Source organism: Neovison vison, chromosome 2 (assembly GCF_020171115.1).
Source record: "Neovison vison isolate M4711 chromosome 2, ASM_NN_V1, whole genome shotgun sequence".
Lineage (NCBI taxonomy): Eukaryota > Metazoa > Chordata > Mammalia > Carnivora > Mustelidae > Neogale > Neogale vison.
Window position 1 is genome coordinate 150,240,841 of NC_058092.1, and position 13,547 is coordinate 150,254,387.

The 13,547-nt window shown below is 42.4% G+C and overlaps 1 protein-coding gene across 1 annotated transcript in view; it reads right to left on the reverse strand.

Moving 5' to 3' along the window:
• LOC122900551 (zinc finger protein 33B-like) overlaps nucleotides 1-13,547 on the reverse strand; it is a 39,934-nt gene that overhangs the window by 26,181 nt on the left and 206 nt on the right. The window contains exons 2-5 of the mRNA XM_044239308.1: nucleotides 13,452-13,536; nucleotides 13,112-13,207; nucleotides 2,271-2,335; nucleotides 1,158-1,298 (exon numbers count right to left, since the gene is read on the reverse strand). Coding sequence (XP_044095243.1) covers nucleotides 1,194-1,298; nucleotides 2,271-2,335; nucleotides 13,112-13,207; nucleotides 13,452-13,485 — 300 coding nt within the window. The 5' untranslated portion in view covers nucleotides 13,486-13,536 and the 3' untranslated portion in view covers nucleotides 1,158-1,193. The remainder of the gene's footprint in view (nucleotides 1-1,157; nucleotides 1,299-2,270; nucleotides 2,336-13,111; nucleotides 13,208-13,451; nucleotides 13,537-13,547) is intronic.

A 13,547-nucleotide genomic window follows, 5' to 3' on the forward strand; every position in this document is an offset into this window, starting at 1 on the left:
ACAAAGTGCAAAGGATTTACAAATTAATTACACGCTTAGAAATATCTCTATTTACTTCACTTATTGGAGAGCGACAGAGCTAGCAAGAAAGCAAAAACAGTCGGGGTCGAGCAGCAAGGAAGACGGAGAAGGGTGCCCAATACAGGGCTTGATTCCCCCAGGATCCAGAGATCCTGACCTCAGCCAAGGGCAGATGCTTACCCAACTGTGCCACCCAGGGGCTTGCAAAGTAATTTCATCTTATACAAAGGTGTTCTTTGGAAGACCTGTTGGGACCAGGGCAGGAAAACCTCAACAGTTCAGCATCAGGCAGTGAGGGCTTCCTCCCCATCTATGAGAATATGGGAGCCAAGAGCTTTTCTCCACCACCAAGAACAGCTACATATCTCTGGGCCTGAGAGGGTGTACGACCACTGCAGACATGGAAATGCTCCCGAATTCAGAAGATTTTAGAACGGGAGGGGATTCTTACACTCCCTTCCATAAAGACCAAGCCTGTCCAGGAATGCCTGCGAGGCTCTTTCAGTTAAGGGACCAATGTTTGGCTATGGCTCAGGTTATGTCAGGGTTATGGGATTGAGCCCTGAGTCAGGCTATGGAAGGCATAGGGAGCCTGCTGAAGGGTGTCTCTCATCCTCTGTAACTCCCACTACACCCAAAAATGAAACAGGAGAGAGAGAGAGAGAGAGAGAGAACGAGTGCCAAAGTCCACTCAGACATCCATTTGTAAAGATGCCCAGGATTCCTTGCTCTAGATGAATGGCCCAATAAAGCAAATGTGGGGAGAATATAGATCATAGAGAGAATGTTTATTTATTAAGTTTTGCTTTATATAAAACAATTGATTTTTTATTAAGTCCATAGTGTGTTTTATAGAGTCAGGCTTCAATAACTCAGGACTCTGCTAATAGGGGCAACCTGGAGTTCAGAAGTTTTATGTGGGGCAGGGACTTGCCAAACCTTCTCCATATGTGCCAATAAGTAATTTTCCCCCACAGCCAACTCTAGACATTCTGGTTAAGGGTACATCTCCGAGTTAATCGACAAGAAGAGGCTATCTTTTCCTCCGGAAGAAAGACAGAAGCAGGCAAGAAAGACACCCAGGTCAAGGCCTGAACCTCAACCCAGGCGGGAGGTTCAGAACCAAGACAACTTACCACTGTGATGCACGTACACCAGAGAGATGGCAGCGGTCACACTCCTGGATGTGCTGAAATTCCATCTGCACTGAAGAGACAGAGGCCATACGCTTTGGATGCTGCCCAGGAGGCCACGTCCCCTGAGCCTCGAAGCACCACCTGTAAAAACAAGGACAGCATTCAGTCGAGGTCTCAGGACCCACACGTGGGGAGACACGGAGTCACCCATGGCGGAAAGCGGGCCCTTCCCTCCCATTAGGGAGTGCAGGCACAAGGAGGCCAAAACCACAGGGTCCCACCATCTTTCAAAGTCTTAGCATAGCTGCTGGAAGACTTTCCCCTAATACATGCTTAGAGATTAGGCTGCCAGAAGTTCCATGAGGCTGAAATGGGCCTCTGGCCTTTCCTTGCTAAGACGTGCCTCTCGCAAACCCTGGAACTCAACAAGAAAAAAAAAAAAACCAACAACAACTACCTTCCCCTTCCCCAACACCCTTCAACTTCAGGGTCGTGGCTACGGCACACTTCACACTGTGCGCATTTTTCCCGAATAAACCCCAACCCTCCAAAATAAAGCACAGAGCATAGAGCCAGGCTTGGGCACCCTGGCGACCTGGCTGGCTACCATGGCTGCCTGGGCCTGCCTCCCTCCCTCCCTCCCTGGCTCCAGTCCTTTCCTATGAGCATCTGCCTGGGCCCTGGGACTCTGGCTCTGCCCCAGGTGCCCCGGGCACTGGGTACAGGCTGTCAAAAGGCAGTTGAGGGGCCACAGACTGTAGCAGGCGGGCCCTGTGCTCCCCTCAACCCAACCACCGTGGTGACCAACGTGGGCCCAGGTGCCAGATCCAACTGCGGCCCCCGCCTTCCTGCTCAAACACAGGGGGCGCCTCAGAAGCAAGGCACATCAGCCCCAAATAACCTGCCCCTGAGCCCCCACCCCACCGGCCTGAATATCCCCTGGGGACAGAAGCCCCAGAAGAAAACACAACCTCCATTCCAGGTGGCGCATTTCACTAGTCCTCACGTCTTGCACAGGTTGTCTGATGGGTCCAGTAAAAACCGCCTACCTTATGGCCCGCGTGCTGCTGTGATGTGAGGAACCCTTCACCTCCCCAGAGTCTGAAAGGTCACCTGACCCATTTCGGAGGGCTGTCCCAGCGACCACGCCCACTTCTCCTGCCAGCCTGGGACTCTGTCTGCAGAAAAAGAACAAGAAAGAACAAGAGTTGGTGATAATGTGGAGAAAAAGGAAACTTGTGTACTGATGGTGGGGATGAAAACTGGTGCAGCCATTATGGAAAACAATGTGGAGGTTCCTCAAAAAGTTAAAAATAGAACTGTCATATGTTCCAGTAATTCCATTACTGGGTATTTACTCAAAGAAAATGAAAACATTTGAGAAGATACGTTTATATTGCAGCACTATTTACAGTAGGCAAGATATGGAAGAGCTCGTCAATAGATGAGTGGATAAAAAAGACGTGAGATTATATATATATATCTATTATATGTAGATACATACTATCTATATATAATAGATATATATAGAGAGAGAGAATAGTAATTGACCAGAGAAAAGAATGAAACCTTAACATTTGCAACAACATGGATAAATCTAGAGGGTATAATACCAAATGAAATAGGTTAAAGAAAGACAAATATCCTATGATTTCAATCATAGGTGAAATTTAAGAAACAAAACCAAAAACTGGACAGCTATATGTAGAAGAATGAAACTCGACCATTCTCTTACACCATACACAAAGATAAACTCAAAATGGATAAAAGACCTCAACATGAGACAGGAATCCATCAGAATCCTACAGGAGAACATAGGTAGTAATCTCTTCCATATCAGCCACAGCAACTTCTTTCCAGATATGTCTCCAAAGGCAAAGGAAACAAAAGCGAAAATAAACTTTTGGGACTTCATCAAAATCAAAAGCTTCTGCACAGCAAAGGAAACAGTCAAGAAAAACAAAGAGGCAACCCACGGAATGGGAGAAGATATTTGCAAATGACAGTACAGACAAAAGGTTGATATCTATGCTCTATAATGAACTCCTCAAACTCAACATACACGAAACAGGCAAACATATCAAAAAATGGGCAGAAGATATGAACAGACACTTCTCCAATCAAGACATACAAATGGCTATCAGACATATGAAAAAGTGTTCATCATCATTAGCCCTCAGGGAGATTCAAATTAAAACCACATTGAGATATCACCTTACACTAGTTAGAATGGCCAAAATTTGTGGAGCATAACTAATAACATGGAGGACAAGGGATGTTAGAGAGGAGTGGGGAATTTGGGTAAATTGGAAGGGGAGGTGAACCATGAGAGACTATGGACTCTGAAAAACAATCTGAGGGGTTTGGAGTGGCGGGGGATGAGAGGTTGGGGTACCAGGTGGTGGGTATTATAGAGGGCAGGGCTTGCATGGAGCACTGGGTGTGGTGAAAAAATAATGAATAATGTTTTTCTGAAAATAAATAAATTAAAAAAATAATCTTAAAAATAAACAGGAAACAACATGTGTTGGAGAGGATGTGGAGAAAGGGGAATCCTCTTACACTGTTGGTGGGAATGCAAGTTGGTGGCAAGTATTTATATCTGATTTCCTCTGAATACACCTGAGTGATTATGAAAGTAATGGTCCTTAACAAATGGTGTGCTTTTTCAAAATAAAGTTCAAGTTTTCTACAAATCTGTAATTTTGAACAAGAACCTACAGGTTTATAACCCAACAGGTCCATTTGGAAATTAATTCCTTATAGTATTTTCTGAATATAAAGGCTCTCTCACTCATCGAGAGGCACAGTTAATGAATTAAGTAATGATCGAATAGCCACTATATGTTATATAACAAAGTAAGATATGCTCTCTTTGAAGAAATTATAATCCAGAGAATAGCTTCTTCATTCAACATCCATACACTACCAGGAATCAGATTCTATAGTAGATAACGTAAATTAAAGGAATGAAGGAACATTTTAAAAGCTGTGGAAAGCTGAGCTTAAATTTGAAAATGTGCTTAAAACCAATGATAATGATATTAACAACAAGAAAAGTTAACAGGAAAACTAACCATTACCATGAGCCAAGCACTGTTCCAGGTACTTTTCCTGTATTAACTCACAAAAATCCCCAAGTATGTTAGGAATGAAATGTAGACTTATATGGCAGGAAAGCGCATCTGTGGGTAATCCTAACAAGAAGGATTAGCACCAGTTCTGTGCCATACAGAAGAAACATAGCCATATTTAAGGGTAACTGGGGCACCTGGGTGGTTCCGGTGGTTACGTGTCTGACTCCTGGATTTCAGCTCAGATTGTGATCTCAGGGTTGTGAGATCAAGCCCTGCGTAGGGCTCCATGCTTAGCACAGAGGTTTGTTTGTTTTGGGCTTTTTTTTTTAAAGATTTTATGTATTTATTTGACAGAGAAAGAGAGAGGGAACACAAGGAGGGGAAGAGGGAGAGGCAAGCAGGGGAAGAGGGAGAGGGAGAAGGTGGCTCCCTGCTGAGCAGGGAGCCCAACTCAGGGCTCAATCCCAAGACACTGGGTCATGACCTGAGCTGAAGGCAGACGCCCAATGACTGAGTCACCCAAGCAACCCTCAGCAGAGTCTGCTTGAGATACTTTCTTTCCCTCTTCTGCTGGTCCTCCCCCAACTCATGTGTGCTTGCTCTAAATAAATAAATAAAATCTCTTTTTTCAAAGGGTAAAAATGATTAAGGGTCATTAAATGAGAGAAACATAAATTTGCTATATGATGCATTGGGCAAAATACACTCAAGATATTAACATGATAAATCAGATGCTTCGACAGGCAAAGTCTAACTGCATTTAGGAATCAGAACAAAGAGGAAAACAGTGTGCCCAAGTGTTCTGGGTAGTATCAGCGCAAACTGAGAATATAAAAGAATATTTTTAAAGTTTACAGAAATATAACTATAGTGATCAAACATTAATAAGAAAGGAAGACAGAAAAATAAAATGACACAAGGACACAGTTACAAGAGAAGATTCACAGGAGGTAACAAATGAAGTGGGGAAAATTTATGATTTGTAAATGCTGACTTCTTCTCACACTGAAGGGATCAGCATATCCTGTATCTTCTGTATACACACAGGTATAACACTGAATGTCAAGTGGGCAAAAGATGCTAAAAATATAAATATGCAGTTAGCAGAATAAATGAAAACCTCTTATCTTAGCTATAGGAAGGTATTATTTTATTTCAAAGATCCAATTTGACGATTTGTACTTTAACAGGTAAATGTAGTCTGTTGCTATTTATGGTGATTCCTGAAATATATCAAGTCATCTCTCACATTTTACTTGGTACTTTTAATTTGTCACAATTTTACTACCAATTCAATTATACTTTTCTTCCTCCTTTTTGACATAATTTCTTATCTTTTCCATTTTTTCTCCCTTACAACTTTAGAAGTTATACACATCTGTTTCTCAGCTTTAAGGGGCTATCCATCACATCATACCATGAATATTTAACTTAAAATCTAGACTAATTCAATATCTCACCTCTCTCTTTCTGAAAAACAGAAGCATCAAACTCAATTTGATCACCTCTCACCTCATTTATATACAGTTAGTGCTTTGTGTATGGTTTTTAGCCTTACATATTTGTATCATAATTGCTTTACACACCCATTTGTTCAGATTCACCTCTGTGTTTTGTCATGACTTATCACTTGCCACTCCTCTCAAGCATTCTTTTGGGTTTCATTTTCTTTTCCTGTAGTCTGTCCATTAGAATTTTACAATGAAATTACACAATTAAAGGTACAGCTGCTATAATTTATTTCATTACCAATGCAAATTTAATGATACTCCGAACGAAATCTCCTGTTCAATAAAGCTCAGTTAGTGTCCTCTGAGGCCTGTTCTCAACTAGGCCTTGACTAGGTCTTCCAGGTCTATCCGGGCTGAGCTCGGTTTTGGCAAGAACCCTTTTAAGTCAGTCTAGTGACAGTCCCTTCACCCTTGATATCTGATCAAATTCCTTAAACCCTGTCCCTGATGTGTTAGTGCCCGATCTGCATTCAGCAAGAATCTCCCTACTGTTGGTGTTTCTCCTAGTAATCTTCTATCCAGTGATTCCCCCCCACTCTGCCTGTTGGCTCTAAGTCCCTAGCTGTCTTAGCAGTATGTGGAGTTGAGCTCGGTTTTACTGAAATTTCTCACCCCCTATTCCAACAGTTACTGAATAAAATCTGTACCTGTCACTGTAAACTGGTGGCTGGCTTTATTTCTCATTGAAGCAGCATGAGCCCAGCTGACTGGTGGAAGAGAAACAGGAGTAAAGAAATAAACCCTCTGTGACACAGGCTTGGATGGGCAGCCAAAAGATGAAAACAGAGCACAGACACTGAGGAAATTCTGACGAGACAGATCCAAGAACTAGGGAACAGTATCAAATACAGCCACACATAAAGAACTGGAGTCCCAGGAAAAAAGTAAGAATGAAATACATCAAACCACTTATTTAGGAAACCAAGAAGACAACAGGAAAAATAACCAGGAAATCCACCCCCCCACACTAAAAAAACAAAGGTAAATCTGGAAACAACTGAGTTGAACAGCTAAAAACCGATGAAAAGAAAATCTTGACAGCAAAAAGAGAAAACAGAATATTAAATATGGAAAAACAGAGATTTAAAAATCAGAGAAGGTAGTATGTAACCTAGAAGACAGTGAAGTGAATCAAGTATGAGCAGAAAAGTGTTGATCCAGATTTCCGTACTGATAGAAAACATCTTGCACAAGGAAGACCTATGGGCAGAAAGAGCTGCTTGCTGCCTTGTGGGGTTTGAAGTAAAATATCAACACAGAACGGGAGGAGGAACAGAAGCATATTATTACAACACTGCAAGCCTCTTATAAAATAGCATGACGGCATTTGAAATCAGTCTGTGACAGTCTGAAGGTATCGTATCCCACAGGGCATCCACTGAAGTGGTTAAAATATTCCCATTAAAAAATGAGAGATTTTCACATTAGTTAAAAAAGACCCAACCATGTATTATCTATAGGAAACCCACTCTTAATATAAATAGATTCAAAGTAAGAAGATGGAAAAAGATACACCACATAGACATTACAAGAAAGCGGAAGGGACTATTCATGTTTTTTTCTTTTTTTTTTTTTGCCTCTAGGGCTTCTGACTATAAACCCTGGGTTCCCATGACTAGCCATCTCACCTCAGACTAGTAATTCACAAACACCTCAAAAAACCCCCAAAAAACTATTTACTTCTATATTGCTAATTTATTTTATTTTATTTTTAAAGATTTTATTTGTTTATCTGAGAGCAAGACAGTGAGAGAGGGAAACAAGCATTGGGATTGGGAGAGAGAGAAGCAGGCTTCCCTCCCAGCAGAGAGCCGGATGCAGAGCTCGACCGGGACCTGGGCCAAAGGCAGACGCTTAACAACTGAGCCACCTGGGCGGCCCCTATATTCCCAATTTATTATAAAGGATTCAATTCTGGAGCATCCAAAGAGAAGAGATATACAGGCAAGGGCTGGGGATGTGTGTGGTATGTGGAACTCCCACACCCTCTCCGGTGCACACCTCTCGAAGCTTCCTGAACTGCGGTTTAGAGGGTCCTAGAGAGGTTTCATTACCTAGGCTTGAGTGATTAAGTCACTGGCCACTGGTGATGGCCACCCCCCCACACACACCTGAAGTGATCTAGCGGCCCCCAGCCACCAGTTACTTCAGTATACAAAAGACACTCTTTTCATGCCAGAGATTCCAAGGGTTTTAGGAACTATGTGCCAGGAACCATGGGCAAAGAGCCAAAACCTTTTTTTTTCCCCTTTGGTTATATTATAGTCTCTCTCACTACTAAAACCTGCATGGACCCCCATTTTTTTTAAGGACATTCAAATTTTGCAGCATGGCCTAGAACTTCAAGATCAAGTTTATGCTGGTGTCTCCAACTTTATTTCATGCCATTGCTCACTGTGCTTGTCGAGATAGAAACACACTAGCCATCTTGCTATTGACTGAATGAGTCCAGGGTACTCCTGACCAGGACGTTCCTGCCTCTCTCAGCAATGCTCTTCTCACAGATCTTTGCTGTCAAGACTTTTCATATAATTTAGGTCCTTTCCAGATACAATTTTGAAGAGACTACCCCTGGCCACTTGGCTGAAACAGTCTACTTATCCCCAATACCCTCTATCACTATCATCTCATCTTCTGGTCTTTAAAACCCTTCAAGCATTTAGCATGACCTGAAAGTATAGGATTAATTTATTTGCATCCTTTCTTCCTCTGTGGTCCTTATCTCTATACCTCCCTCCTGAATGTAAGCCCAGCAAAGGGAGAGTCCTTGACTTTCTTGTTCATTGATGTATATCCTGAGCATTTAAAAGGTCATTAGTTAAATGTTGGTTAAAAGTATAAATTTCCCAGGGGTGCCTGGGTGGCTCAGTGGGTTAAAGCCTCTGTCTTCGGCTCAGGTCATGATCCCAGAGTCCTGGGATCCAACCTGCTTCGGGCTCTCTGCTCAGCAGGGAGCCTGTTTCCTCCTCTCTCTCTGCCTGCCTCTCTGCCTACTTGTGATCTCTATCTGTCAAATAAATAAAATCTTTTAAAAAAGTATAAACTTCCCAGATGCCTATTTTAGCAAGGCCCTGTGTATTTATATCTTGCCTCATCTGATGCTCACAAATATTGTGACAAAGGTCTTATTATCCAAATTTACATTGAAAAACAAAGGCCCATAGAGATTAAGTGACTCATCTAAGCCAGTAAGTGGCTTAGCCTGGATTTGTGGACTAGCAGTAGTAATATTAAAGTAGGCTTCAGAATAAAAAAGTTCTACCAGAAATAGAGACCTCATCATAAAGGGGTCAAGGGCTCAAGAGGACATAAAGATCCGAGTATGTATACACTTAATAATTCTTAAAATTGATAACGTGAAAACCAATAGAACTGAAAGGAGAAGTAAACACAAAATTATAGCTACAGAGTTCAACCCTGCTTCTCACTGTGTCACTGACAAAGCTCTTAGGCATTTTATCCCCAAACCCATTTTTCCGTTAGCCCTGTGATTTTCAGTACACTATTTTATATGGAGCAGTGGTTCTTTTTTAGGAAAACACACATCACGTTATGAAAGAAGTCACTGTATTTGTATACCTTCTCTCCTCTCCATTTGTTTTTAGCTTCCTCTTATCTATATAGATACATATCCTTTCGGTGTTGCCTAGATTTGCAACTCGTACAATCTGTCACCTAGCTCCCACATTGGTTTTATTTTTTTTAAAAGATTTTGTTTATTTTTTTGACAGGCAGAGATCATAAGTAGGCTGAGAGGAGGCAGAGAGAGAGAAGGAGGAAGCAGGCTCCCTGCTGAGCAGAGAGCCCGATGCGGGGCTCGATCCTAGGACCCTGGGATCATGACCCGAGCCAAAGGCAGAGGCTTTAACCCACTGAGCCACCTAGGCGCCCCCCCACATTTGTTTTAAAGTCAGTTCTTTGTGGTGGGGGGTGTCAGGGTGGCACGGTTGACTGACTGACTCTTGGATTCAGCTCTGGTCATGATCTCGGGATTGGGGGTAGAGTCCCTCGTCGGGCTCCATGATCAACACAGAGTCTGCTTGTTTCTCTCTCTCTCTCTCCTTACCATGTTCCCACTCTCTCTTTCTCAAAAATGTGAGACTTTAAGGAAAAAAAAAACCTAAAAAACAAAATAAAATTAGTTCTTCAGTTAAAGTCAGAGTCTACTACCAGCTTTTTTACCATGCTTCTTTATGTCACCCCCTGGTTACCTGATACTCATTCTCTAACAGAGGCTTCTAGGAACAAAGATCCTAGAGTTCTTGTCCCTTCAGAAAAGACTTGCTGTCTTTGTTGGAGAGTAACTTCTTTTTTCTTTTTTTTAAGATTTTATTTATTAATTTGACAGAGAGAAATCACAAGTAGATGGAGAGGCAGGCAGAGAGAGAGAGAGGGAAGCGGGCTCCCTGCTGAGCAGAGAGCCCGATGCGGGACTCGATCCCAGGACCCTGAGACGAAAGCAGTGGCTTAACCCACTGAACCACCCAGGCGCCCCTGAAGAGTATCTTCTTAACTGTCACTCTCAATGTGACACCTTGAGGATTTTGTAGAAACTGCTCTTGCTGGCTCTCAGCTACAGATTTTACTATGGAAAAGTCTGAGGCTATTTGGACTTTCTCTTATATTGGCCGGTTGTCAAAATAACTGTTTTTGAAATCTACTCCCTTTATCAGAATATATCCTAATGTGGCTAAGGACTGGCTCTTTTACACAGATTCAATCACAAATCTCTCCCCCCACAAAAAGTATTCTTGAAATATTTTAAACATTTGTTCTATTTCTTTTCCTTTCTATTTTGGGGAAGGGATTCTATGTATGGTATGTATGTGAACTCTCTTTTTAATGTAATCTTCTAATTTTATTTCATTTTCTTCTTGCGTACATCTATCCTTTCTTTCTGAACAAACTTTTTAAAAAGATTTTATTTATTCATTTGAGAGAGAGAGGCACAGCGAGAGAGGGAACACAAGCAGGGGGAGTGGGAGAGGGAGAAGCAGGCCTCCCGCCAAGCAGGGAGCCCAAAGCGGGGCTCAATCCCAGGACCCTGGTATCATGACCTGAGCCGAAGGCAGACACTTAATGACTGAGCCACCCGGGCGGGCCCTGAACAGATTTTGGCCAGAATGTATTCATCCTTGGGGTTTTTCCAATTTGCTTTCTTTACTGTAATTTTATTTTCTGTCCTTTTTTCTCAGTTTGACACCCTGCCATGTGTTTGCTATTCCCTTATTAATATCCTTCTTAAATACCTGTACCACAGAGATAATTAATTCAATTAGTTCACCCTTTGGAAAATCAGGATTTAATATTTGGTCACATAATTTACCTACTTTATGACTACTTGGATCAGATGACAAGTCTATCACCAACTAGCTTTCTTCCCAATACTTTTCACCCCTTTTTTCTTATAATCGTTTTGCATGTGTTTGTGCTGGTTCCTTTTCCATTACTTGGGCTAAAAGGATGTGAGCTCTTCAAGGAAGACCACACTGCAAAAGGTTTACTTGGGAGACGGAACAGAGTCATCCCTTAGGCTAGAGGGGTAACTCATTGTGAACAAGTGCTCTGCACATGTGTTGGTCTCAGTTTACAGATCAACCAGGATGTGCCTTCCTTCCTCGTTGGAGTCGCCTCCACAACAGCTTGCTCTCTTGGTCATCACAGAGTCAATCACTGACTGCACCTCCAAACTGAGGAAAACCAAGTGTTGGGCTCATTTCACAGAAACAAGCCCAGAGGCCCAACTGGGCCCATGGAGGCTCCGACTCCCCCAGCATCTGCCTAGACCAACTGTCTGATGCAATCCAGGAAAGAAAGGTAGTTAAAACTCTACAGAACAGTTTCAGCTGAGAGACAGGAACAAGACAAAAGATAACATCCTTTTCCCTTCCACCTTTCTCACCAGCTGCTCTGGCACACAGTGGTTCACACTGAGACTCGGAACATATCCTGCTAGTCTGAGCAATCAGATGTGCTAATTACAAAGCTACAGTCAATGAGGTAATCACCCCCCTGAGCCTTCCCCTCCTCCTAACCAGCCTCACCATCCGCCATGCTTCCCTCACTTTTGTAGAAGGTCTGCAAATCCCGATCAACCGTTGTCAACTAAGTTTTTGCATCAAATTCTCTGTCAGAGGAGTACCCGCTAAGATGGCATGTAAGATTTTTTCTGCACATCTAGTGTCTATGAGGTGGTTTTCCCTCATGCACAGTCTCTCTTGCACCAGCATGGAAACAGAGGGCTACTGAAAAGTGGGGTTTGTGCTTCTACACTTCAGTACGTCTCCTTTGCAGAATGAAACTATCTCCAGGGGAGCTCAGCTATCTAGTTCATGGCACCGTTGTTCAAGGAAGTTTCAGGTGCGGATGTGTCTGTTCATGAAAAGCGCACTGCCAGACCCCGTGCGCATCAGAAATGCTTTTGTTTTCTACCCACCTGCTAACATGCACACGTTCCTTGATCCGTCATCAGCTCTGCTGCAGGTACACCTGTACTGATTTGGGATTTCAGATATCCACTAGTGTCATAGAACGAAGCTCGTCTTGCTCACTTCCCTTAGTGCTTCTGGAGGATTTGCAGACAAAGGCAGAAAACGCTGACTTTATACATTCTTCTTCAAGAAGTTCGTTTTGTCTTCGAAAACCATCTTAACTCAGCTACAGGACCCCATATTCTCTGTTTCCACCTTATCTCCAGACTGTTCCTTCTCTCTTCTTCACAGAGTCCTCTCCTTTTCATGACTTCTAAACATTAGTGTCCCAGGGGACAGCTTTCAGACCTCTCAAATTTGTTCATTCTTACTTCTGATCCCTTAGCTTCAAATACTAATTTTAAAAACTTTAAACACTATCACATAAGTTGATCATTTCCAAGTAAGTATCTCCAACCTGGGGTCTTCCTTCTATCACCTCTGCTCATACAACCAAATGATTATTCCCATGTAAACCTGTGCATTTTATAATCATTTCATTCAAGTTGAGATCACCCAAATGCCTTCCTGAATGGCTTCCTTTTCTCAAGTATTACATTTCATTATTTCAATTTATAACTTCCTTGCTCTTTTGTTGACATACTATGTATACAGTATGTGTATGTGTGTATGTATTATGTATATTATGACATATTATGTGTATAGTATGTATATGTGTGTTTATTTCTTTTCTTTCCCTCTCAGAATGTAAGCTCCATGAGGTCAGAAACAAATTCAGTTTGATCATGTGTTTCAGCACCTAAAACTTGAGTGAGGCACAGCAGGTACTCAGTATTTGTTAAATGTGAAAACGAACATATAAGCAAGTACCTGAGAATAAAAACAATTCATACCCTGTCACCTAGTGTCCATCTGTTTCATACAGACTAACTCACCTGGGTAGCTCTGACAGGGGGACTCTTCCTCTAGCACCCATGGCTGCTCTCCTTGCTCCAACTTCAGGATCACTTCTGGTTTAGGGATGCAACACCCTGTAATTGGGAAATGACATGGGAATTCAGTGAGGCTCATGGGATTCAGGGCCCTTGAAGAAGACAGAAGACGAAGCTTCAGGGGCCAATTACAACAGTTCATTCTTTACAGTGATTCAACAATCCTTCTGCTTAATACTTGATATCTCAAACCTAAATATCATTAAACTCAACAAAGCTTCTACAGGTGTCAAACCAAGAATGAAAGTGCATACTAGGAGTCTACATGGCAAACAATCCTTACCCACTGAGACAAGGTGGCTATAGTTCTCCAGCATCACCTCACTGTACAGGGTCCTCTGAGCAGGGTCCAGGTGCTGCCACTCCTCCTGGGTAAAGC